The sequence below is a fragment of the Nothoprocta perdicaria genome, unplaced genomic scaffold (genome assembly GCF_003342845.1).
Source record: "Nothoprocta perdicaria isolate Ctin4 unplaced genomic scaffold, notPer1 scaffold_32, whole genome shotgun sequence".
NCBI classification, from domain to species: domain Eukaryota; kingdom Metazoa; phylum Chordata; class Aves; order Tinamiformes; family Tinamidae; genus Nothoprocta; species Nothoprocta perdicaria.
In genome coordinates, this window is record NW_020455555.1 from 1,711,400 (window position 1) to 1,739,262 (window position 27,863).

Genomic DNA, 27,863 nt, shown 5'->3' on the forward strand with positions numbered 1-27,863 from the left:
CTTATTTCTGAGTGATAAAGTTGTCTTCTCTCCTAAACACAAAAAAACAAAAAGATACAAAACAATCTATTGGCATTAGTAACAATAGTTTTAAAAAAGGTGGAAGGAGAGACAGGCTTCTCCTTTAAATGACAAGAATACCTCCTTTCAAGTGTCATTAGGTCCAATTATTTCAGAGTGCCGTACCAGTCATACCTGTTGAAGTTAATATCTGGATAACTAGAATACTCGGACTTCATCTTGGCATTGCGACGTGGAAAAGTGCAGAAAAAAGCATTGGCCAGAAAACTAGCAATTTGTTCCTGTGACATCGTGATCGAGTGATTCATCTTTTGCTTCAGCAGAGGTATTGGCTACCAAGTGGGAACAAAAGGCCGGGGAGGGGGAAGAAGAGAAGGGCAGGAGGAAAGGAAGGGAGAAAAAGAAAAGTAATTAGCTTACCAATTTTAAGAGAAAAAACACAGGAGCACCAAATTGCATTTGTTAAATTAGAACAAGAGTAATTTAGGTTACTGGTGTACCCTTAAATCAGAAGCACCATTAAAGTCAAAAACGAGATGACTGGGAAAAGCTTGCCTGACAAACCGCAGATTTCTAATCAATAAGTTGTGTTTTCTTGCTTTTCCTTATCAAACAAAAATAGTGGAAATTGGGAGAAAGGAACAAGATAGTATGTTRCAATCCTGGGGAATCTTAAAAACAGAAATAAAAACACCCCCACCACATTTTGCACGTTGTAAAGAAAGGTGGAAGTCACTCCAATAATTCTCATCCTGCAACCTGCATTTTCTTCTATCCTCCCTCAAAAAATAGACTAATAATCTCTGCAGAAACAACACAGGTAGCACTTCTTTTATAACCAGAATGAGTAAGAAACAAAGTTTCATATTGGTTTTAATTTGAGGAGCTTATTTTSCTCTAGACAAAGGTTCTTTGATTAAAAAACAAAGGGGAAAAAGCCCCAAAGCTAAAGTGWCCTTCATTTTACTAGGCTCTAGTCTCCTCATTTGGAATTTTCCCTCACCACATTGAAGGCTCCATCTTCTTAAAAAGAGGCAACTCCTTAGTAAACAGCCCAGTAATGATTACAACAAATCTACTYGGTAGTAAGATAGGAATTCGTTCTTCCATCACTCTCTGTCACCATTCGCCCTGTGTCCAGGGGAGTGCAGAAGCTACATTTCATTTGTGAGGACAGAAACTGCTCCTAATTTTAGGCTATGGAATACACGGCCCCAAAACCGACATAAAAGTCTCCAAAAACAAGCAAGAAAATTCTCCTTAATTCTTGCAATTATGATATTCTCTGAATCTCCTTCACTCTTCTGGCTATTTAATTAATAAGTTGTATTGCAATGACTGAGGTCACACAGGTGGAAGGGAAGAGAGCATGAGAAGCTCTAGTTAATTCTATAAGCCTACAAAAACAGGGCATTTTGGATGGTATATGGATTTGAAACATCAAATTTAGCTTTACATTTATTTAGCTTATGAAAGAAATTCTTAAGCATTTATACTGCTTAGCAGTACATCATCTTCATAATAAGCATCATCTTCATAATAAGCACTTATACTGCATCATCTTCATAACAAGCATTACTGAACAAAATTCAAGTTTTGTGCTTAACTTAATACTTGGAAAGTTTATAACACTCAAAAGCCTCCCCCATCAAGTAAAAAGAAAATTTTAACTATGTCGTTTGAAATAGTATGTCTAATTGAAGATACTCCTTCAGCACCTTAAAGTATGGAGAGATTTTCCTGCTCTAGTCCAAGAAAACTGATATAGAAAACTGTGACAAAGGAGCTTATAAACGTGTCTCAATCCTGCTCATGTTTCATCACACACTGCATCTTCATTTATTTGAGCAGTCCTATTAATTCCAGTGGAATTACTCACAGCAATAGACCCTTTATCAGCTTTAGCATCTACAGGACTGATGGCCATAATAACTGCAAAGAATTAGTTAAGGGCTGTACATGCAGAAGTACTGTAAGGCTCTGACGAGAACAAAGTATGCTGCAGGTGTAAAGGAAGGCTTTATGCAAATAGCACTTATATGATTGAAAAAAAGATCTAAAAGGAAGAGTCAGATATTTTCGGATGACTGAAATATTTCAAATGCTAAAATTGATTTAAAAACGGAGAAGTCCTGTGGCAGTTTCACTAAAGAAAAACAGGAAGCATCTCTACCAGACAGAAAGTAAGGTGTAACTAAAGTTCAGGCTAAAAATACGGCAGTGAAGGGTCCTGTCCCCAGCGTTCGGTTATATCCCATACAGGAGTATCCTCCATTTGACTACCTAACCCTCGACCATAATCTTTATTAAGGGACATAACACGGCCCTGCTATTTCAACCCTAGCCRTTAGTTATCCTTTGCAGAAAGGCAGCCTGCCACAGAGCTCTCAGCTAGCTCTACTTACCTGCGTGCAGATAGTAGGGAGACAAAGTGCCAGCTTCACCATATCAGGAAGGATGGACTGGAACAAGTGCTGAGCCTCTGCATCTTCAAGAATCTGTTTAAATTAAAATAAATAAATGATTTTACTCCAGAAAKAGCAATATACAAGTCTATAAAAACAGAACCTGCCCAAAAGAAGCAAAAAACTCATAAAATCTGTAGCATTTTTCATCATAGTCCCTCATTGCATTTTGCCTCACAATAAATAACAAAGTTCAAATAGTGCAACAACTCTCTTCAAAGCTGCTGCTGAGACTATCAAACACACCAAGTAAAGGAATCTGGGAGCAATGACATATTCAAAATAATGAATCAGATTCTCAAATGAAAGGAATCACCATGTAGTCAAAGAAGTACTGGAACTATTTACATTAATTGCATGAAACACCCTGCTGGGTCAGAAGATTTTAATTTAAAAGGTTAAACTGAAACAAAAACTGAGAGAAAACAGCAAGTCTAGGTAATCTGAAAGTCATTTCACTTAGTAGAAGAAGAATTCAAGTAATATATGTTATCACTAAAAACAGCTGTTGTTTGTTTTATTAATAAAGAATAATAATCAGCTATTCCAAATTCTCACATAACCTTTTACCTATTTCGCTCTCGCAGGAAACTTTGCCTTGTTCCTCTCGGACACAATGCTTTAAGTGCTATTAAACAGCAAAATAAATATTTGAAGACTGGAATTTCAGGACTTGGTACACAAAATAAAATGAATACGTAAGTTAAATCTATTCAAAAGATGACATTTAACCCCAGATGTCTACCAGGCTGTCAACTTCTGATATTCTCTCCCCTCCGGGTAACACTTCCTGTCTTTTAAAGCTGACAAAAATAGTGGCTGCCATGCTTTGCTGACTGCCACAGACCATACAGTAGCACTTATCTGATGACACATTATGGCACTAGACTTTGTCATAGCTGTCAAGACTTCAACCTTTTCCTTATGCTTCTTTGAAAATAATGTAATAATTGTATGAGACAATTTCCTCCCAAAACAAAAGCAGGGCCAGTGACTGCACAGCTCGAGTCCAATGCTGAATGCATAAGTAAACAAAATACATATCTTGGAATTTTACAATTCTATCTCTCCCTCTCCTTCTCTTCCTAATGTCATACAACAGCATCACTATCACCTACAATTTTAATTGCAGGTGCTTCTCTAGTGAAAAACCTCCAAATAGGGAGTTGTTAATGTCCATAAAAATTCCCACTGGACTTCAGTGGGATTATTCTTGCATGCAAATGAAGAGCAAGTTATGGATGGAGAGGATTGAGTCCCACAGAAACCTTACAGCCTTTTTACAGAATATTTCTACTGCTTCATTCCTACAGCTTAAACCTAAAGGATCCTCTTTGACTTGAAGGTAACCACTTTAAGTGCTCTACTTAGATCTGTGTGTTTAGAACTCCAAACTCTGTATCCTTCTTCAATCACATCACCAAGCAGCCTAAGCACCCCAGTTTTCAATGCACTCCTATTTTGGGATATTTTCCTCAAGTATTGGAAGCATATTGATAGTCTTCAAGCATAAACATAGTTTATTTCTTCTAATAATTGTTTGAACTTTAGAGAGATGCTACAGGAGCATGTAATTTAAGAACATGTTTTTTCAGCTGTACAGAATCTCTTTTTGACATCCCCATGTGTATTTTGCCCTTGTGCACAATTCTCTCCTCCTCAGGACTTCTTCCTTTAACCAAGTCAGAAAGCGTGATTCCCTTCCACACATTTACTGAGAGGCCCAAATTACCCAAGAGTCTTTTGCTCATCTTGCTAAGCACAACTTCTTCTGTATTCTTTTTCAGTTCACCCCTCACTACCAGTCCCAAGAGAGGCTCAGCTCCTTGGGGAACTACTCAGTCCTTTCCTGCTCTAGCAACTTAGGTAGCCCATGTGCCTGGCATGCCCATGTGATCCTTGCCTTCTTCCCCATGGAGTCCTTCTAGATGGATAACACTACTATGAGGGGCTGTGAAGAGCAGCACCTGCAAAATCAACTGCCTGGCCCGCATCCGCTCTGGGCCCCCGAAACAGCCCCAAGCAGAAAGAAGTCCTTCCAATGTTCAGTTCACTCACCACATAACCCTCTTGAGCATGCAGTGACTTCTGCTCAAGTAACATCCTGTATGTTTAGAGCCACCTTAGTTGCCATGCTAGAGCCAGTCTACCCATTTGTTACTGCTCAAAGCACTAGCATCTTCCTTCCCGTTTCACCAGTTCCCATGTTTGCCTKACCCTCTTGTGAGATTTTTTCAGCTTGCAGTTTCCCACTGCATTAGTTGAATCAGAGGTCAGGCACTATGAAATGGGGTGCAGGGTGGGCGGTAGGTGAAAGAAAAGGAGATGTCCCCCTTGCTATGGCTTAAGGTACAACTTTCAGGGACAATTCTTTCAGTGTTTTAAAATAGAACCATAAAAATATATTGTTGGTTTAATTCATAAAACTCTATTCATGCAAGAGAACTCTAGGAATGAGATAAAAGCAGAGGTTATTCCCCTGGGAAAACTGCACAGRACCAGAGTTACAAAACATGAACTGCCTTTTGCCAAAGAAATCACTTGGTGGTTTCATCTATGTTTGCGCTGGAGCAGTTGATTAAATGAACAYGACTTTGGGCTCCAATTCATAAGATGCAAATTGTTCAGCGATCTGCAGCCGAGGTAGGAGCTCCTGGCCAGGCGCCCGCCCTGCAGTTTAGCAGAATGAACATTCTTACTACAGCGAGGAGGCCTGACTAAACAGCGCCATAAATAACAGCTACCTGTCACTGCAAAGCAGGGCTCCGTGCGGTAATGGGCGAGGGTGCCTGCCAGTAGTAATGAGGAGGAGCTGAGGTAGCACAGGGCGACGGGGACGGCACAGAGCTTGAATCCAAGTCTGACAGCTCATCAAATCAAACAAACCTAACACACAAAACAGATTTTTGGACAGCTTTGTCATGTGAGAAGGAAGYCTAATCAAGCCAGCACGCAAACAGCATGCTTAGACAGCAAAGGCTTAAAATTTTATTTTTATTGTTAGTTTTTATTTCCCCATATTCACTAACCATTGTAGACTGAACCTCATTCTCAAAGAAGAGGAGAAAACTAGACCATCTTCTCCCCCCATACCTGATGGCATTTGCATTTCCTAACTGCACTGTGACCTGGCCACCTGATTTCTTCCTTCTAAGTGGACATAACACGAGTGCAAGCAAGGGCTCTTCCCCTTCCTCAGAATAACCTCGGTTCAGCTCCTGCTTTACAGATGATTTATATGACCAGTTAGTCTACTGATTTATCTTTCTAGTAATAATAATTTTAATAGTCGATAATAGGTGTTAGTGACCTTCTAAATAATAAATTAGACAAACCAGACAAACCATGCAATATATATCTACTATATTCACAGTAATTTAACCCCTCTACTTTGAGATTAAAGGCAACTTTCTTCAGTACCTTCAACTTGTCTCAAGTTAAAAGTCTCTGTATAATTTTGCAAGATAATATGTACAAGATAAACACAATGTATACTTCTAAGTTGAAAAACTCAATTGAAAAGAGAAATGTAACGAGAAATGCAAAACCCATGTGGGCACAACATCATCATTAGACCTCATTCAAGTCAGTAATTCAAGCAAAAGAAGAGATGTGTGAACAAAGAGATGCTATTAATGCTTTCACTGACAGCAAGAAAGTCTCGTCACCCAAGAATCTCACACACACCTCTAAATAGAGACCTAACAGAGGTCTCCCTCTCTATTCCCCTTCAGCTAAGGCTCTCTTTTGAAATGATGTTTATAATACAAAAATGTCTACCTAATTAAACAATCATAACCTGTGACTGCTCCCTACTGCACTAATGAACATTGCCCTCTAATTCTTTTACTTCCAGATTAGCCTGTGTTTATTTACTACTTCTCCCCAGTCTCATATACAAGGTCTATGCGTTCTGTGTAAGGATTGTGCGACACAAACATACTTGTCTTGGTCCACGACTACAACTTCTCAGTGTCAACGCAGGACTTATTTAATCTTTTTCTAGAAAGTAAAGCAACCTCAAGCGGCCAATCTGTACTCCCTTTCCTGCCCCAGGATCTTGGGGCAGGAAACCCTTGTCCCTTAAGTAACCTCAAATACACAAGCACACACAMAAAAAAGATCACATTCCTAAAAGCAGACGTTCTGAACAGGTTATTCAGAACAGACGGAAAAAAAGACAAAGAGACTGCAATTCTTACTAGGTAACTTCAGAATCAAATACATTAACATACTTGGCAGAAATGGTAACTTTGCTTTAATTCATATTTCCTACAAAATTATCACACAATCATTGTGTGATAAGCCTTTCTTCTGGGTAGGGAGTAGATAAAGTCTATTGAAATACACTGTGCCACAACTATTGGTGTATCAGGTACTGAATAGAAAAATTGGGTACAGGCAACTAGCTTGCATATGTGTATGCCATTTACCAGTGAAACACAATAACAGTCAATTATGCAAAATATAATACATATATTTTAATAGTAATAAAAATGTAGAAGTAAAGTATGGAGGCAAGGCAGAATATTTACTTCTTATTTTAAGTTAATGAATTTCCCAAACTGCATGAAAGAATAACCTCATCTCCCACCTTTAGTTCCTTCGCGAAACTAATTCAATAAGAAACACATTTTGCTGTCAAAACCATCCCATTTCTCAAGCACTTGTCTGATCAGAAACCAGAATAAGGACAGAGTAATCTTTGGGGGGAGGAGAGGAAAAAAATTAACAACACTGGATTAAACGGAGAAGAATCATATTTGAGTAGGATGCTTCTGACATTTATCAAAACCATAAACTGACACTTCAAAAGGAAAAAGGAAGACAGCTTACAAGGCAGAGGTTAATTCATTCTCATTTAATTCTTCCCCCCCACCCCCCTTTTGAAGGCTCGTTCACATCTTCTGCCAATCCAGCCCTAGAGTGATCTCTCAGGTGTAGCATTTGCAACAACTGCAGCTTTGTTCCCAGAGATTTGTAAGGTAAAAAAGAGATTTATAAGAGTGTGTGTTTATTTTTGCCCCTCCTTTTAATGTTTTTAATAGCATAGTTCAGACTTCCACAGCAGTGGAAATCTAACCTCAATCCTTTTCGCCACCTTTGTTTTGATGTTCAGCAAGGCTCAACAGCCGCTCCCTGCACATCCTGAAAAGAAATCCTCCCAAACTGCTGCATCGCAGCCACCTCCCAAGCACCAGCAGAGTGGTACAAAAACATGCCAAATCCTCCTCTTCCACRTGCTTGTCACTTACTATAGGCAAGTACAGCATTCTAAAAAGGACATGAGTTGTCTTTCTACACAAAGGTTAAATAAACAGCAGTAAACAAATTGTGGACTTCCTAAAGACTGTTTTCTAGTTGACTGTCAGTATTAAAGACTGAACTTAATATCTTGAGAAAAATATCCAGTAAAATAATATTGGCTAAGTGAGATCCATTGCTGGAGATACAGGCACCTGCTCCCAGGCCTTATGTTCAGCATCACCCTTGCAAACTCGATTTAAGGAATGCCCAGCAATTCACAGCAAAGTGCAAGGAAGTAACAGCAACATAAACAAATTAACTTCTCGGATAAACCCGCAGGAGCTAAACACACAATAGAGTTAATAAACACTTCATTTATGCTTTTGAGTCCTCATAAYGGCAGCACCTCTTTACCTCCTCCCCTCTTCCACACTTTACCATCTCCTGATCCTTATAACTTCTCAAAACATTCAAAACCTAAAAAAAGAAAATTCCCACATTCCGACACTTCTCCTCCTCATTTTAGATGGGTGAGCAGTGAAGAGTTACACAAAAACCTAACAGTARCAAAGGAATGTGTTTGTGAACCTCCCTGTAACTACCACAATGTAGCTCTCAACAGAAAATATTTTTTAATGATCTTTGAAATTTAGTATTTTTTTTTAAACCAAAAACATTCTTGATGCACTGAAAAACTAAGGAGATTTCTGAGGATGTACCTTTACATTGTCTCAGAACATTACAGAGCCACAAAACCCTTAATTGTTATAATAAGAATTATTATTATTATTATTATTTTAAATCTGGTATATGTACAAGCCTGCCCCTTCCCCAGGAATTGTGAGCCTATTCAACAGCCATGGCTAAGGTGCTCCCAAAACAGACAGTGCAGATCCTTGCAGATTTGCAGCTATTCCACTGTTTCACTGGGRAAACAGAGAAAACTTGAAAGAAGCCTGTGATTCCAGGCTCGTTACTACTTTACCTTTACAATAGTTGGCTTCTCAAGCTTTGAATGCGTACAAGATGTCTGAATATTTCCTCCCTCCCTCTACTTTACATACTAGAAAAGTTATGTTTTGTCCAATATGGGGACAAATTCCMTGCTACTGGGCAAATGAAACCCTCTGCTACACATTCAAAAGATCCTTTCAGCTTAGGTTTTAAAAAGCTAAYCTGATGTACTGAAAATTGTTTGGAAACATCTGGACTAACATGAAACCCAGCAAAGAGCAAAGGATAAGCTATTTTCAAACCTCGGGGCATTTTGTTTCTCGCTTAAAAGCCTACATTTGTAGCACTGACATCTCTCCACAATGCTCATTTCTGTTAGTACTGTCCAGTCAATTATAAAAATGATTATCAAAAAATCAGTCATCAGAACAATTTCGCATTTTAGGTTTTTTTTCTTCTCCATTCTAGTTTCTTTCATTATAGCCATCACTTTTTCAAGCAGTTCATTCAAATAACAAAACGTACACAAAAGGTCCAAGTAGTTCATAAGACCCACTAGAAGACCAGAGTAACAGAAAGCCTTATTAAAACACAGGAATTTTCCCCCAAGGTATGCCTGCACCTGATGCCAGAGTTTGTTGTTCAATGGTCTAGCCTTCCTCAAGAACAAACAGAAAACCCTAATCCTGCTAGATTATATTACAGTCAAATTATCTTCAGATATGTTGCACTTACGAGTCTTTTTTAGCTGAGAAAATCTAAATCTGTAATGCTCTAAGCCTGGAGTAGTTCTGTGGCTATTTGAAGTTTTGCAAGAGAAGGAGAATATTTCTCTTATCCTTAATTTCATTCAATTCCCAATTAAAAATATTTCTTCATTTCAGTCCAGCCTGCCCACTGATCTCAAGATGCATCCCCAGAGAGTAACCAATCAATATACTGCCAATAGCTGCACACTGGATTTCCCTCTCCATCGCTTCTCAAATATCTTAACATAATTTTTAGCCAATATATTTTCTAAATTACTGAGTTGATGTGCAAAGCACCAGGATATTACCTAGGAACATACATTCAAATGAAAAATACTTCAACAACACCACATACAACAAGAAAATAAAGAACAAAATATTAAGCACATTTTGCAGATATTATGACATAAGACTAATAGAATTTGGGATAACAACAATTCAGTATCACATTTATTGTAATTTTTACACTGAAATTTACCAAAGATTTTTCAAAATTATTTTTGTGTGCAAAATACTAACAGAATTAGACCTTCATTACTGCATGCTCTACCACTCCTCACTTTAAAATGTTCTCCTATATGCTGGAGCCTACACTAAGGACTTTACATTAAAAAGAACACAATACCTTTGAAAGAATACGCACATACGTATATGAACATTTCTAAGCCAAAATTTAAAAGATCTGTGCAAATGTAAAATATTTTCTCCTACAATGTGGGCTTTTTTTTTTCTAATTACTTYTCAAAACTCGAAGCTTGATTTTTGAAAGAAACTTCTGCACAACAGAACACAAAATTCAGAGACAACAATCAAATCTCCCACCCTGGCATTCCAGACCTCAAAAGTATCCAGTAATACAATCATCATGTGAACTTCCATGGAAAGCAGCAGGCAGGAGTCTTGTCCTAATCTTGTTTCAAGAAGAAATTACAGACGACAAGACAAACCTTTTAATAGCCTATTGTCTATAAACCTGTAAAAATGTAACTAAAGGATGAAGACAAATGAGAATACACTGCTTCAGCCTGACAACTGACCTTGTTTTCTTCCTACATAGCTTCTATTGGATTTTAGAATCAGCTGAGATCTAYGGCATGATAAAAAACAAACTGATAAGAGCTGCCAGTTTTCAGGCTAAAAGCAGTGAAATTATGTTTGACTGAAACAGGAGAAAGAGGAGCACATGTGAGGTGGTTTGGCATATTCCTCCTTTTTTTTTTTCCTTGCAATGGAGGATAGATAAATGAAGAGGCTAGCCTTTCTAGAGATTATCATCATGTTTCTTTTACCTCACAGAAGAAGTCCAAATGGAGAAAGTATGAACCTTCTTTCTTAAAAGAAAAGGAAATTCTGGAAAAGAATGGTCTTGAAAAAAAAATAACGTTCTTTGTTTAGGACATCAAGTTTACGTTGCGAAATCAACAGCAAATGAAGGAGAACCTTTATAAAGGACGTGTCCTTTAAGACTCTGTTGTAAAAACATGCATCAAGCCAGAACGTGGGGTTTAAAGGTTTGCAGAGAATCTGGAAAAAATAAAATTAAAACCGCAAAGCAGTCCTTTCTACACTATTTAAGCTTCCCTCACATGGACATTATTATACAGCTTTAATCATTCCTGCTTCTCTCTCAATTTCACATTCTTCAGATGACTCCCAAGACCTACTCACAAAGATTACCAACTTCTTTGCCACAGTAACTTACCTAAATTCTATTACTCAGAGCTTTGTAAGAGATGCAATTTCAAATCTAAATTCCTATTTGCAATTTCCAATACAGGAATGATCAACAGACTTTCCAGTTTGTCATTTAATGACATGCTTAAAAAATGGATTTAACCCCTTTTCAGCCCTGGACAACATACTGACATGCAGCCCAAGCAGCTTTTTAAACAAAACATCTGGCATATCCTGAACATTAACAGCCCCATGAATATCAAATGAATCTCTCTCTTTCTCTCTCTGCTTTTTATATATACACACACAGTAATGAGAGTGGCTAAAAACAAAGCAAAAAGCAAACAAAAAAAAAAAAACCCTAAATCCTATGTTTCCCTCTTACTGAAGTACATTAGAAAACCCTGTAACTTTGATAATCTGCAAATAAAARCCAGTAACTTAACAGTATATTTTTTTGTTTTCTGACATTAGAAGGAAGATGAAATACTACAGAAGTCAGAAGGATGACAACTATGGTTTTAAAGCAGCCCAAAACTAAGCYTCATGGACAATGAAAGCTCCACTGTTGCTTTATTATCTCACGATGTCTTTTTTCATCCCTTTACAGCTTTTCTTCCCCACGGTCTTGCTATTAATTTGAGCATTGTTGATAAAATTCCCATGTTTCATATGGAACCAAATAACTTAGTTTTATACAGCTCTACAGCTCTTTGCAAAGAACAAAAACAAACTGCGAGGCAGCTCACAGACTGGTTTATCACAGAAGAGTTCCAGTTTTAATGGTGACTCAGTCATCATTAAATATCAAAGTCACTGAGGATTCACAATGCAAATCCTGCTCATTTAAGTTTTCCTTGTATACTGTGCAGCTATAATGGAAGTAAAAAGCAGAATCACCTCTGAAGAAAGTCTGCATTGCTTATACAATGCCTTTTATAGATTTAAACCCTGTCTGTGAAAGAGCAGGGCAGTAAGAAGAGTTCTTGAAACAGCATCGGCAAGAGAGAATTATGCCTAAACTCTAGACAGACTTAAAAGCAATGCAATGAAAACAAAGTATGTCCAAAACTGTCAGTCCTTATTTAAGACAGCAGACAGTGTTAAATGATAAAGTCATTCTCTTCCCTCTAAGCTAGCTTGCTGTCATTGGAGAGTAGTTTAAGACATTAGCCTTGCCCAATCCCATTTACATACATCACTGACCTGTGCTATGAAGTTTTCAATACACAAAAAATATAAAACAAGTTCCCACATTTACTTTCCAGTACAAAAAAAGAATTTTTACTTTCATGCATTAATTGGCAACCCAGGGATTTTTTTTTTTCTTTTTTTTTTGGAAATAGAGGGCTCCCTCTTGTGACAACACAAAGAAAAAAGAAGTACAAAAAGTACCTGCAATAAGCATGCATTCCTCAGGAAATGCTGCTTTGAAAACACACACACACACTTCCTGGAAAGGAGAGAAGTTTTTAGAAGTTATTTGCAGAAAGAGGTCAAGAGGTCCTTTGGCACAGCAGCCCATTAAAGACAGAGATGTACAGGTGTTCTTTGACAAAGCACGTCAGTAGAACAGAGATTTGGAACTAGCTTTCAAAGTTTTATTCAGCTTCCCATACTTTAGCACTGACAAAATTCTAAAATTCTGGCAGCTCCATTGTCAGGGAGTTTCTATAACATGAAGGAAAGGTTTTAAAAGCCATAACAGTGGCATCAGAAGTATATTTTCACTATACAGGAAAAAAAAAAGGGAGTAATTACCTTCCTTGTCAAATAAAAGATATGACTTTATACATTATTACGTATAATAATGGAGTTATCACAAYGCTAACATTTGATAAATGTAGTAAATCACTCAATGTGATAAAATAGAAATATGACAATGAAGCAAGTTGAGTAACATGAATCATTTATTCTTTTAGTGGTGTAAAGAAGATCTGAAATTGCATTTAAACTTAAACTATTCTAACTTCAGAGKTAATTAAAGAAGACAAACTTTACACCTAACATTTTACAGCCAGTCAATAACTTCTACCCTGATTAGCTGGAAGGGATCATGAATCAATCACAAACATATTGCATTTTTGTCCATGAGAATTTCAGTTCAGATGAACTTGTACCATTTCCTAAGTACACAGTAGTACATTAATCTGGCAAGGGAACCAGAACATTTGACTCCAGTTYATTGATTGTAAAATTTGCATTCTAAAAAGTTCCAACACCAGCATTCACATCACAAAGCTGCATACATATAATAATAAAGTTAATTCCTCGATAAAGGTAGTAAGAGATCCAAAACTTTATTAGACATCTATGGTTAAAGACTCCACTCATCTATAATCTCCAAATTTTGGTTCAGGACCTTAATTRTAGTGTCTCACCTGGAAGGCTATTGGGAACGCAGCTACATTCTAGTTCCATTTTTTTAGTATCTGTTTCTTTTTTTCTATACCTCAATACTGCAAGAAGTTAAGAAACAAACAACAGTCTAGGCAGTCCCATACTATTAACACAGGAACGCAGAAGCAATTTGGCATCATTTCTAGCTTCCACAGTAAGGACTTTTACAGTCCTAGAATACAATATGTCCCCCTCCACTGATGCTTGCTTTGAGGGAAATTATCACGTGGGTACCTATAGCCTAGAAAATCACAAKAAGAGACACTGTCTTCACACATGCACACCCTGGAAAACAGCAGCTTTGCAAGTTTACAGTCCAGGGCAATAAAATCCAAGATTTCTCAAGTGCCAGTGTGCAGCTCCTGTGACATATTGTTTTCCCAGAGGCCACCATATATTACATTTACCAGTACAGGATACACAGTGCAATCTCCAAGAAAAACTGATCCACCTGACTAAATTCCATGCTTACCACTACCAGGCCACACCTCCCCCAGGCTCCTGTTAGCACATGCTTCAAAACAGCTGTGTGCAGTTAAGAGTCAGCCACAACATGGGGACAAATCTAGCAAATAACCCCCACTCCCCAGCACAGCACTAGGGCAAGCCAGGGTGGGAACAAGTTGTATGCACTGAGGAGAACAGCTAGCAAGTATTTAAATTAGAATAGGTGGTATTGCTGCCAGATGTTAAACTTCAGCTTAAGTATTAATGGCTAAGCATTTTGGTGTAATTTGATTAAAGGTATCGAGTATTCTTGAAGTCCAGCTGTTAGTCAAATGAACCAGAGCAGATTCACCAGTAGCTCTTTTTTTTGCTTTATTTAAAACCCAGAGATCATTCTTGCAGAGCCAGAGGCAACAGTGTAAGACAACACAGCTGAAAAAAAGAGGTGTTTCAATGAACTCCAAATTATAACCCAAGACATATTTCTTTTGATCCCAAGACTCAGCTCTGAGGTTTTTAAGCATTTCCAGCATGCTGCAGCCTTGCTCTCCAATGAAAGACTGATACAGAAGCTCAGGCCTGGCTGGCACCTTATTCTCAAATCTTGAATTATTATTCAGACACAGAATACATCAACCACCCTAGCTAGTTGCAACAACAATACAATGAGAAAACTCAGTAAGTATGATCATACATGAGCTTAGGGAGCCACGGGAAGACATGAATACAAACTACACAACATGACCAGGCTTTTTGGACAATTGCACCACAACCCAATCTTGCTATTGAACRAATTTCAGCAAGACAAGAAAAGTCCATTCAAATAGTTTAAACCACGACTTTACTAATTACTTGAGCAAATTTGGCATCTTCAAAACTAAGTGTTTGTACCCAGCACAGAATTACAAAGATGCAAATGATTGATTTGCACGACATCAGCCTCATATGAAAGTCAYTTTAGATCTTGCCTTCCTCATGCCACCCACTTGGCAGCACTCACTGAACATATACGTGACAGTAACAGACCCGTGAAACAAGTGACCTATGCAGCAGAAGCCCTGGGTCACATATTACGTGACATTTGCTTTCTTTTAGTTAGGAAAATAAACTGAAGGAAAAACTCTGAATTTGTAAACTACTGTTACTACAAGAAAAAAATGTTTGAATTTTAAAAGTAGGATTGTAAACTACCTAAAATGGGAAACAACTCAAGAGAAATGCATTGAAATGAATGCATTTAGCAATAGATGGGGTCAGTTGTGTGCAGAATCATAAAATATAATCTAACAAAACACACACCTTATCAAAGTAGCACCCAAATAAAATATCCTCCAATTAATCACCAAAACAGACACCATTAGATATGCAGACCACCAAACTCCTTACCAAAACAGACCACAGAATTTCTGGTTAAGAGTATACGATAAGTGAACAGGATGCAAGATCTGATGSTCTGTTTGTTAAAAGGACATGTAAAAAAATAAATTTGTCACTGTTTCTGAAATGTAGCCCTCTACTTCGCTTCTCCTCCCTTTGGGCCAATTACTCAAGCCAATTTCTATCACAAAATCTCCTCCATTTTTGTTGAGCAAAGAATCACCCAAAATGCTTCCCCTGCTCCTCTATAAAACAGAAGACAAACAAGGGGGGAAAAAAAAATACGCCAGTGGTAAATCCATAATTATTTGCTCCCAAACACAGTAACTTCAAAAGCCACATTCTGCTACAGCAAGTATATGTAGGTCATTTCCACAGAGAATCTGAACCTTTTGCTTAATAGATGCTCACTTAAGCGGAGCACAAATATGTTGTGCAAAGCCTCTTCCGAAAGCAGATGCCTGACTAATTTACAAAATAAAAAGTTCACATATCCCTTAATCATACAATATATATTTTCAAATATAGTTCTGCACCTTTCATCATATTCTAAYTCCCTCATCAGACAATCTCACAAATCAGTCATCATTCCTAGGGGCCTCTTGACCCTYATTGAAAGACTTGCATCATTTTGGCATATAGCAAGATTTTACTACTAGACAAGCAAAGCACAGTCGATACAAAAAAAAAACCACTGCAATGTAACATTAAAGTTTTTGTCTAAGAGCAACATTTTCCAAAACACAAAAACAAACACACTGGAAATGTAGCTTAATATCTTACCTTCAGCAAGCTTAGCCGTTACCGAAACACTCAAACTAGTCGCATAAGATTTAAAGTGAAACTAATCTTTAAAGTTATCAGCCCAATAATTACTTATACAGATTTTTAGTTCTTTCAGATTTAGATTTTTAGATTTACAGTTTTGCAGTAGGCAGAATATCACCCCAAAAGAGGAAATGAAGCCAAAAGCAATTCAAGTTATACAAAGTACAATTCTTTAGATTTTACCTTTTTTCCTACTTCAAATCAACTTGGTTTACCTTATCACAGAAGTCAGTAAGAGCCGTGAAGTCCCATTTCTTGGCATAAGCAATATTGTATCTCAGTATAGCCTCCTAAGGAAAGAACACAGCAAAATAAAGCTTTAAGACACAGAAAATTATTTTATGAAGTTTCCTTTTTGAAAGGATAGTACCATCTAGTGGCTACAATCTGTCACAGAACCTACCAAAATACATGCAACTATAACAACATGGCACACTCATGTTAATAAATCCTGTATTTTAAGCTCACTGGTGGAAAAGTTTTTTCATCCTAGTCTACATTTTTTTCCACCTAGTGTGTCTCTGCAATATGTCAAAGGTTTTATCAGTTTAAGAATCTAAAGAACTAGAACCAAAACAAAATTAACTGGCCCCCCCACAATAGGAACCAGCTTAAAGAATTCCACATTATATATATATATATATATATATATATATATATATATATATAGATTTATTTTCTTTTTCTCTTAAAAACAGAAAAGGGTCCATGCTGCTCCTGCTGGACAAACAATTTCATACAGACTTATCAAGTCTAGTTTATTTTAATGATAGCAAGGAAATTCAGTGGCAACATTTAAAGTCTGAACTTTAGCTTTTTAATGTAGACATCAATGTCTGCAAACGTTTTGAACACGTGCTTCTAACTAGTATAAGGCTGATAATGAGAAAATACATCAAAATACATCAAAAGCAAGTAAACTAAAACATAGTTCTCTCAGTAAATGCATTAATACTAGTCTCTTTTCACTGAATAAATGTGACAATCTATCAAGAACCATTCTGTTTTTGTGACATTCTGGCCACTTACAAAAGACAGACAGCTGAGGCTGTCAAGGAATGATTTCCAATTCAAATTATTCTTAACTATCATTTGTTTTGCTACTACTGTGTGGAATGTAGAACTAGAAATTGGAGCAGTCATTCCTCAAACATTACTATCTGCCTATGAAGCTACTCCAAAGAGACTAATTARAAGACGGAAGGACAATAGGTTAAAAAAATAAACATAATACTTCAATCCTTAAGTTCAATCCTTAAGTTAAAAGAGAGAGATTCCACATACAGGTTCCACAAAAGAGTGACAGTATTTCTTTTTAAATTTAGTTTTAARAAACACAGCTTAAAAAAAAATAAGCACAAGACCCACTAATGCTGTTCAGCAGCTGTTGTATTAATAATGGCATTGTATCAGCTCTTCACAAATGTAAGTCCCTTGAAACTGTAATATCCTTCAGAGATACCACCATAACCAGAAGTGATTCCTGGGAGAAAAACAGACGTTCCCCATCTTCCTTGCGCAGTGAATTTGGGGAATTCATTAGGAGACTTCCTGAACACCACAAACTTTAAAGTGATCAAACAAGCTCATTGACATCACCACATGAAAAAATGGGAGTATTTCTAATCTATATATTTATATACACTTGATTTCAAACTGAAAAACTTACCTTCAAATCATGTGAGCAGGTAAATTTATTAAGTAAGGCAGTTTGAATTAGCTCCCATCGACTTCCAGCAGTTCTATCCCCATTCTTTAAAACAAAACCACCAACAAAAGTCAGATGAAAGCATTTAAAAAAATGGAAATGCACATTTAGTGCTAATTGCTTCCTTGCTACAAAACTTTAGAAGAGTCATTTTTTATGCAAGGTTATTTAAAAATAATCAACAGATTTTGAGTAATTATAAAGCATCTGTCGCAGCTTTCAGGCCACTGCATTTTACTTTCCAAAAGAGTTCCTTTTTAMTTAAAGTCTTCTTTTTCACACATGCAGCACTATTTCTCAGGCCAAATGAATAATTTTCACATAACACATCACCTCAATTTATAAAATCCACAACTCAAAATATAAACTGAACTTGATAAAAACATAAAATTAAGAAATTAAGGACACAGATTACAAAAGCAGACTGCTATGGCTCACCCACCAACCCAATTTATATATAACACCCTCTATTATTTTTTCTGAAGAGGCAGTTTTGTGCCTGATATTTACATGATAACTACAAGACTCCAGCTGGCCAGATACAACTCATCTTGTTCAACTGGCAACAAAGAAACATCAACCCTTTATCACCGAAAGATCAATTCAATTCATCTTGCACTGCATTTGTGAAGTCAATAAATGAAGAAGACAGACTGTAGTTCACCCAGAGGTTATAAAAATCTCCATTGCAGCTTCAAGTATCAATAGCACAGCTTTCACCACAGACCACTTGCTCACTTTAGCCAGCACCCTATGCCATGTTTCATCAGGTGCTTAAATATGTCTTCAGTCATGACCAGAAACACCTGATCAAACCATGCAAGGTCTCCACTTTAACCCTCCTGTCATCATTTTAGCCAAACAGCAATGTCAGATATATTTCAAATCAGTGAGCAATGACAGAATATTAAAGTCAGAATTCGGTTGCAATTTCATTCATATTTGTGGCCATCCCAAATTGCTTTATCRATAAAAGACTCCCTCTGTCCTCTATAACCAGAAAAAAAAACACTAGATAAAATAACTACTAGAAGAAATAAAAAACTCTATCTGAAGCATCATGCATGTCCCAGAATCCAGCTTTTCAGACCAAATATGTCCGTCTACCAAATCTCCCAGTTCCAAACACACAATTTGCCCACTGAGCATGAAAACACCAGAAAACYAAAAACTTATATAAAACTTGTGTACGTATGTACATACATATTTATTCTATATATGCATACAAGTTAGAATATATAGTTCGAATACTGAATAAATACGTATAGAGAATAAAAAGCACATATTTTATTGCACAACTGTAAGTACTTTTATCTTACCTCATCCTCTACAGGGTATAAATTTTGTTCCGAGCAGGGCATTTTGACATGTTTGTTGTCCCACAAGTCTTTGTAGTGAGTCGGAAAAGGTTTTGGGACCTCTCCTTCCCTCAAAAGGTCTACCTAAAATCGAGGGGAGGGAGAAGATAAAAAAAAATCTCAAGCTTCATTTTGAAATTTTATATGGAGCAAAGAAAAAGCATAATGAAATGAAAAGCTTTCATCTACAGTCACCTCCTTCAGGAAGAGGGAAAATGAGAACAACAAAAACTACATGATGTATTTTTCCATTTCTAAGCCCTGAATAACATGTGCCACAAGTTAAAGACAAAAATGAATATTCTTTGAGGCTACCAATAGGAATGCCATGGCTTCAGACAGGAGGTTAAGAATCTACATAATTGTAAAGACCCCCTCAAGTGCTAAAACTTGATAAAAAGAACACCTTAACATTTGATCTCCTAATCTGCACCAAAATAAAAGCGACACATGCAAGCTTAATGTCTAATTACCAGCTACAGATATCCTTATTTATAAGCTTAAGTAGCTACTTAATCAAAATGCTTTAACCAAAGTAGTCAAAATATAGTCTGAAGAAGAACCATAGCCAAGCACAAAAATAACATCCTTTAAGCTAATAATAAACAGCATAAGTCATTACAGAYAGAGCAACAGTTCAATCTTACTCCACAGAATATGAGTAGAAATATGTAGAAATAAATAATGCAATGTTCTTAAAGATCTAACCTGCTACATGGCTTTCTGGCAGCACTAGTTTCCTTAATATTTGCATTTGCTTGTTTGAACTTTTGTTTAAGCTTTATTAAAATTTATTTTGTTTAAACGTAATGCGCTTTGCTTTTGTTTGGGATTTGTCCAGCAATTTCTGTCCTGCAGGTTTCTGTTCAAATAACTTCAAGCACATTCAACTTCACGTTACTTGAAAGGAATAAAGATCTATATGTCAGATTTGACCTAAAACTCAGTGCAAAATTGCTACCAACTCCTATTCATTCATAGTCTCTCTTTATCTTGAACCTACTTTCCATCTTGAATCCAAAATAGAGATATACTAAAAACATAACATGTTTAAGTAAAAATTTTACTTGCAGACTTATTTCAAATCCCAAAGCTTACAAACCAGACCAAGAAGCATGCATACACCTGTGCAAAATAAAAAATAATTCTCCCTAATAAACCAGAGGCAGTAAAAATTGTGACTATATTTCTTCTGGATCTTAATATCCTGATTCTGTGTACYGGAAGACAAGTCAGCTCTCAGGAAAGTCACTTGTCCCAAGTTGATAGCAAGGAGTTGCAAGGAAAGATTTCCACAACCTGCTAATGTAGCAAAACTAACTCACAGCAGGACTCCATTAGTTTCTTATTATTGAATAGCAATTCAGTAAGATTTTTTTTGTTTTAAAGCAATATGCTAAATAATCATACTCTGATGGTTACTGTGTGATTAGCTGAGGGTCGCAGGTGAGGAAGACGGGCCCCACACATGGGCATTCTTCTCATTTCCTCAATGGGTGTCCCGAACCACTTCTTGTTAGCTGGAAGAGGAGGGGGCACATATTTCAGATTCTTCCTTCCTGGCCTCTGAGGTTTGAAATCGCACTTTTCTTTCTTGCTGTTAAAATACAAATATAATTAAGCATTTCATTTCCACTGAAAAACCTGGTGGCGTCGGCTTTGGGGTTAATTCTGCCAGTTTCCGTGTCAGCCTTGCTGCAGCCCCAAACCAAAGGTTATTTGGGGGAAAACACCCATCACTAACATTAGCCCTCCCCATCCACCTCCTTCCCCCCAGATATCTGCACTAAAATTCCTTCTTCTGCATGCTCACAAACACCTTGGCAGAGTTGCAGCAGGTTAGCAAGGCTGGGGTATCCTCTGGGGAGCAAGGCTGACCAATAGAAGAGTCCAATAAACATCAGACTGTTTATCCATGATCTTACTCGTTACTAGAGACCTAACTAGGGAAAGAAGTCTGACTCAGTGGTCTGCATTTGTCAGGACCCTCTCTAAGGCCCTTTCTCAATGTAGTCAAAAACCGAACACACACAGAGCCACACACACAAACATTCAGTTAACTACAAACTAAAATTAAATGCTTGATCAGCTTTCCGCACTTAAATTTTTCATGTCAGATGAAATTGTTAAAAGTAAAAAAAAAAAGGCAAATCAAAAAACACCTGCAACTTTCAAATATGTGGAAGCACAGATGAACCTATCCTCTTCAAACCAAGTATGTTTGAAATTTTATCATCTCCATTTCAAACAGTATGAAACTGATGAGACATGGATGAGAATTTTCCTCCTTTAAAGATTTAAACTTGAGAAAAAAAACAGAGCTAAGTATATAAACTACACAATGCTTCTTTGTACTTTCTTTTTTTCCTCATGTTTTGCTTTGATGTCATAACATAAAATACTAGGGATGCCTCTTAATTTTCACTATGTTTCTTGATAAGATTACTTTTATGTTACAATACCATGTTAGGATGCAACTTTTTCAAATGTGTGCTAAGCTGACACTGGAAACACAAGTGCTACTTAGAAATTTATGGATACGACAGAAAAGACACAGCAGCCCATTTCAAATTTCACTTCTTTCTCTCATACAAAAGAACAGGTCCACGTTTCAAAAAAGCCCACGTGCTGGTATTCAGCAGGTCACACTGCACTAGCTGTGCTGTGGTCCATTGTTAGCATTTCATGTAACATCACCCTTATTCCTTTATTCTTTTTTGGAATTTAAAACTCTTCTTGCAACCAGGCAATTTAACTGGAAGAGCTACGAGTCCCTACACAGCAGTTATGACTGTTTCTACAAATTTGACTGGGGCTTAGCTATATGCTTGATGCAACATTCTGAATTTTTCTCATTCAAGATAGAAAAGTTCTCAGAGGAAAATGCAAAACTAGATAAAAGCCTGCACTTTGAGGTATGGTTTAGATCTCTGGGCTCCCCTTAGCAAAGTTACTCCACCTCTGAATAAAGATGTTGTTGAACCTGTTTGCTACATCTGTGCATATGCCAAAATTTTCAGGTGAAGGTTAATGGCAAAAGACTGGGTAATCACATGCAAAGCCTGTAGTTGCATTAGCATGACACTAGATCAAAATCAGTTAAATGTAACACTGATCTCTTCTCCCTAAGTCGAGATCTCAGCCACTCTTAACCTACTGCAGACCTCATCCAACTAAAACTCAGAAAATTAAGTCTTATTCCAATTGCTTTCTTTAGCACTATAGCCAATTCTACTACTTCATCTTGTACTGAAGTTCAAAACCTTCACATCATCTTTGTTAATGTCAAAACATTTCTCTGAAGCCTCACAGTTTATCTTACCACTCATTCTGCAAAGCACCACTTATATTCCCAAGTCCATTCTCTGTCTATTCATCTCAAGATTCTTCAAATTCAAACTTCCCACCCTCTGTCACTCTCTGTATTTCCTTCACCAGTATGGTCTGTGCTGCTCCTTGCACCTGGAAGGAACTCCCAGTAAATGCATATTAAAAGAAAAACAAAATCCTACTTTCTCGTCCTACCTTTAAGACATGAAAGGAGACATCAGTCTGAGATGACTGCATGTTCCAACAACTAACGCAACTCTCCCTGCCCTGCTCTCTGAAATCCAAGCTCTTCAGTGCAGAAATTATCCTTATGTAACATCTAACATAAGGACTTCTCGGTCTTGCTTAGGGTTTCTGTTTCTATGATGTGTCTAAACTCTATTCCCTCTTTCTCACAAGTAATGAAAGAAGACCAAGCAAGCAAACAAACAAACAAAAAAAACCTCATATCTCTTCTTTTGAAAGGGAAAATTGTCACACTGATCTCAAAGCATCAATACTGCTGTTGTACCAGCAAAACTGACTTGACATTTGTGACAAAATAGAAAAAGCAAAAGAAAAAAAAATATTAATTTTCTCAAATACTCTGAAGGAAGTAACAAATGATAAATCTATACTTTGCAAAGTGCTTCTGTATCGCTATTTGTTTTCAAGTATTAAAAAAAAAGTCCTAAATCACTTCTCTTGCAAAATTAAATCTGCTTTCTACAGTGAGCGCAGTTCCTAATGTTAGCTATGTTTCCAGTGAATTAAAAATGATATTAGAAAAACATACCCTTTAAAAATATAGTTCTATTAAAAATAGGTTATTTTAAGTTTACATTGAAGTTGTCTTCATTTCTTAGCATATATTCTGCAAAATTCTTGGTATAATCCAGCATTCAAAATGCTATCACTGAGTAGTGAAATATTCAGGTGAGAAAATAGAGAAGAAGACATAAGCAAGCAAACAAACCTTTTCTCCTCAATTTTAGGTATCCTCATGAAATGAGAGGTGATTTTGGAGTCTTTCTTCACACTCTGTTTTGCACCTTTGCATTCTGACAGTGGAACAGGACAGATCCCAAGAGACTTCGTATGTAGCTCATCCTCTTTGGCAGAGTTATCTGTTCCCTCAAAGCTTTCACAACGCTTCGTAGAAAACCGTGACTTTCTTGCCTCCAGTTCAGCATTCCCACACTGAATTCTGGAAGGCTGGTTTATGGATTTTGACATATTTATCTCCTCTCGCTCATCGAAAAAAGGACTTGTTTCTTCATCAGCCTCTGATCCATGACAGCTATTTTTAGAATTATCTACATCCATTGGTGACTCTGGTTCACTTTCCTTCTCAAAAGCAGGAGAATCCCCTGAACTACTCTGACATTTGCTCAGCTTCCCAGGACCTCCAAGATCAGATACACAGGCATCACAAGCAGCATCTGAAAGGGGGCTTTCTGGAACTACCTCCCCTTCCTCTGGTTCACTCGCTAGGCAGACTACATCATCAGAACCACAACTCTTCAGCTTCTGTAAATTGCAGGAAGCCACTTGTGCATCTGCCTCAGTGTCTTTTGAAGAAAGTTTTGTATTTCCCGTTTTCAAAGACCGTCCTGAAGACAACTTCTTTTGAGTCCAAATGTCACTGTTCTCTTCACAGCCTCTTTGAGCCTGTTTGTCAGTTTTATGCACCTGATCAATGTTGGCATTTCTAAACAGGTCTCCGGATTGTGTCCCCTTCACAGGCTCAGAGTCCAACACCGGGTCTTTACACACACCTTCAGCCTCCCAGTTATACATGCTGCCTGCCTGAGGCAAATTTGGGTGCGTTGCACCAACTTCCACAGATATATTTAGAAATTTTTGCTGACAAATATTCTCTAGCTTTTTCGCATCATGTTCACAGAAGCTGTCTTTCTTAATAGAAGTCATCTTGGGATTTGCTTCAGTAWTGTTATTAATTTTGCTTTCTAAGCTGCAGGAGAGAATTAAGAGAACTTAATGCCTTATCTCCAAATGAAATATCTATGTATTTTTAAAGCAGAGAATGAATACTGTAAGTACACAAGAGAAACCTCACTAAATCTGTTAAGCAAGTACTATCAGGACCAACAAGTTTTACTAAAGTAGGAAATATATTTTAGTAATGACTACCATTTAAAGTCTTCAAAGGATGATTAATCAGTTGCTTACCTTAGTAACCTAGTCCAATGATTCATTATCCCTAAAATCTAAAATCTTTCTGTTTAAACTTTCCAAAACTATCCCTCAAGGTCACTTAACTCATTATTCAAGTATTTTCTACAAATGAGAGATAAAAAAAAAAGTTCAAAATCAGGAAACATTATTGAAAAATCAACTGGCACTTTTACAACTGGGATTACAGAAATGTACCACTTGATATTCCTCTGAGGTGAATAGCACTAAAACAAAACCCATGAAAATGTAATTGTCTTGCCAACACTGCTCCTGACAAGCTACATAAGCAGAAAGTATCATAAAAATCAACACAGTGCTATTCAGCAGCAAAATTTCTATAACACCCTTCATAAAGTAACTTGAACGAATAGTTGAGGGTCTTGTAGATTTTAGCTCACATTAATTAAGGTTGCATGAACGTATACTATCATAATCTACTGAATTGAATCAAAATGGAATTTTGTCTATAAATTAACAAGAAAATTGCAAGTACAATACAAGACCATCAGTTAAAATCTGAAAATTACTATTCTCTGTGTCAAGCCAAAAGTAAAACTCTTTACTAAGAACATTACTACTAACCTGATCTAATGGCTGTCTACCCACAAAAGTAGCCATCCAGTTTTGTCTCCCACTGCTGCACATCCCCATTTTTTTTCCTTGCAAGAGAACCACAACTCATCTAAACATTGGGCTGAACCAATAAGCCATGACAGCATTTTTTTTTAAATTTGGCTAGCTAGCTTTCCATAGTGAAACTATCAACTAGTTCTCCATAAGAGACGTGCCTAGGCAAGGAAAGCAGCAGATAAAGAGGTGTGTTTTTCAGGGGCTAGCTATCCTTGCAAAACCACACTGAGTTCTCCACAGGCCTCTCAAAGAATGCAGCTTCTAAATAGGTATATGCACATAGGTACATTTTACCTTTTGGACTCCGTTGTCTGGCGCCCTGTGCTCTCCAACCAAGTGGTAATTGTCCCTTGTTTACAAGCTGCAAAAACACAGTCCGCTACATTATTGCATGAAACATGATGAGACTGCAACATAATTGCCTATGAGTGAAACAGTTTAGACTGAATGAAGGTGAAAGTACCTTCTTTATTATCACCTCTGCTACAGGAAGCATCCAGATTAACATTATTAACATTACACATGGTGCAATGCTTAATTTTAATACAGTCAACAACTGCCATTATCATCTTTTATCATCACCAAAATAGAGAGCCTGAAAGATCTGTGCTGAACTTTGGAATAAAGAGGAGATGCAACATAACCAAAKTAAAACCAGCCCAAAGCTCCCCATTCCCAAATGAGTTGAGTTTTAGAAGACCTGGAAGACAATCTTATTTGTACATAGCATATCCTGAATAAAAATCTTGATATAAAGACCACGTTTTAAGAGTGATCAATACTGGTAAAAGAACTCTTTCCACTGCCAGAAATAGGAAAACAACCCTTTCCCACCCACCAAAATCTAACAATTGGTAAAGGCTATCAAAGCTGATTCCTCTAAACAGCAAGAAAATGTGTTACAGCTTTTTCACAAAGACTGAATATATGAGACTTTTCATCTCTGCTATGTTGCTGCAGTTCAGAAAAGCTTTGAATAGAACAGCACCCCAGGAACTAACTATCTAGAGACTCAGGGAACAAAAAGAGCTGAAGCCATCACTTCATATCCGGAAAGTAAGTCTATAGTAGAGTGACATTAGTGCAAGAAGACTTTTGGGGTTTGTTTGACTCTTATTTTCAAAATTAACGGGAGAGGAAAAGGAAAAAAAAAAAAAAAGGAAAAAAAGAAGAAGAAGAAGAAGAAGAAGAAGAAAGCTAGCTAGCTTTCCATTTACCAAGAGAATTTCTCTATCTGCCACTGCTGACTGTTAAAGACGTCTACTCACTGCTGTCAACTGGGTAAGTAAAATATGCAATTTTCCCACTGCAACAGCAGTTTTGCACAAGATATAGGTTAGTATAACACATGTAGCTACTTTGATTCATAGCCACTACTGAAAGACTCAGCATTTTATTGCAAAAGGGTTCGGCAACTTTTTCCTGCCATAGGTAACTTGGATGGTATCACAATAACGTTCAAGGCCATGAATGCTATTTTCTCCATAGCTGGTTATGAACATCCTTATCAGGAGGACAGATTTTTTTGCATGCAAAGATAATGTCTACAAAATATGTAAAGCATTTCATGCTTTCCTGAAAGCATTTCCTGAAACCCTGCACAAAAGCAGGATTTTTGCTACCATTTAACCAGGTCATGAGGTCAAGCCACATATAGATGAGGCACAGGCAGAGCCATGCCACACTTTCAAAAATAACTCAGTGTTACCCTACCCTGACAAAAACAAGAGCCTTTGGAAGAGTTTATGAAGTGAAATTTGAAAATATATTTCTAAAGCTTCATTAAAAGGATACCACTCTTGCTTATCAAATTCTCATCATCTTATATTTCACATGTTAAATCAAACTCACCAACAAGAAAGGGGTGCAAAGCAGCAGACTTTTGAGGAACTGTCTGCACAGAAGACTCTGCTCCCTACACTGCAGTCAACTACCTTTTGAGGAACAAACTGCACAAGAAGGAGAAATGGCAGCAGCAGCTTCAGAACAGAACAAAATCACTTTGGTTTGGGAACTTCATATGTGACTAGCCCTTGAAGACTCAAAATGAACATAACAAACACTATTTACTTTTAATGCTGCTAGCATCTGCTTCTTACTACTCACCAAGTGGTAAAAGCATAAAAGTCAAAAACAAGCCAAGTTATTTTTATACTCCGTGTAAACCATAAGGTTAAGGTTTTTGTTATTTTTAAGGGATAACTTTCTAATCAATACTCCCAACCGAAAAAGAAAATTTAAAAAAGTCATTCCTCAGATTCTATCATGGAGAAAAACCACAGCATTTTTGGTTAGAATCATAGAATGCCGAAGGTTGGAAGGGACCTCAGAGGTCATCGAGTCCAACCCCCCTGCTCACACAGGGTCACCTAGAGCACGTGGCACAGGGCTGCATCCAAGCGGGTTTTAAACATCTCCAAAGAAGGAGACTCCACAACCTCTCTGGGCAGCCTGTTCCAGTGCTTTGTCACCCTCACAGTGAAGAAATGCTTCCTTA

General features: G+C 37.2%; 1 protein-coding gene across 2 annotated transcripts in view; it reads right to left on the reverse strand.

Annotated features, from left to right (window-relative positions):
* The window catches only part of PARG (poly(ADP-ribose) glycohydrolase), a 57,934-nt gene extending 32,060 nt beyond the window's left edge, over positions 1 to 25,874 (reverse strand). For both annotated transcript variants that reach the window (XM_026043021.1, XM_026043020.1), the window contains exons 1-8: positions 25,661 to 25,874; positions 23,514 to 24,512; positions 20,639 to 20,825; positions 19,190 to 19,312; positions 17,832 to 17,915; positions 16,378 to 16,452; positions 2,427 to 2,519; positions 196 to 353 (exon numbers count right to left, since the gene is read on the reverse strand). In XM_026043021.1, coding sequence (XP_025898806.1) covers positions 196 to 353; positions 2,427 to 2,519; positions 16,378 to 16,452; positions 17,832 to 17,915; positions 19,190 to 19,312; positions 20,639 to 20,825; positions 23,514 to 24,512; positions 25,661 to 25,782 — 1,841 coding nt within the window. In that variant the 5' untranslated portion in view covers positions 25,783 to 25,874. The remainder of the gene's footprint in view (positions 1 to 195; positions 354 to 2,426; positions 2,520 to 16,377; positions 16,453 to 17,831; positions 17,916 to 19,189; positions 19,313 to 20,638; positions 20,826 to 23,513; positions 24,513 to 25,660) is intronic.
* Between the last annotated feature and the right edge of the window lie 1,989 nt (positions 25,875 to 27,863).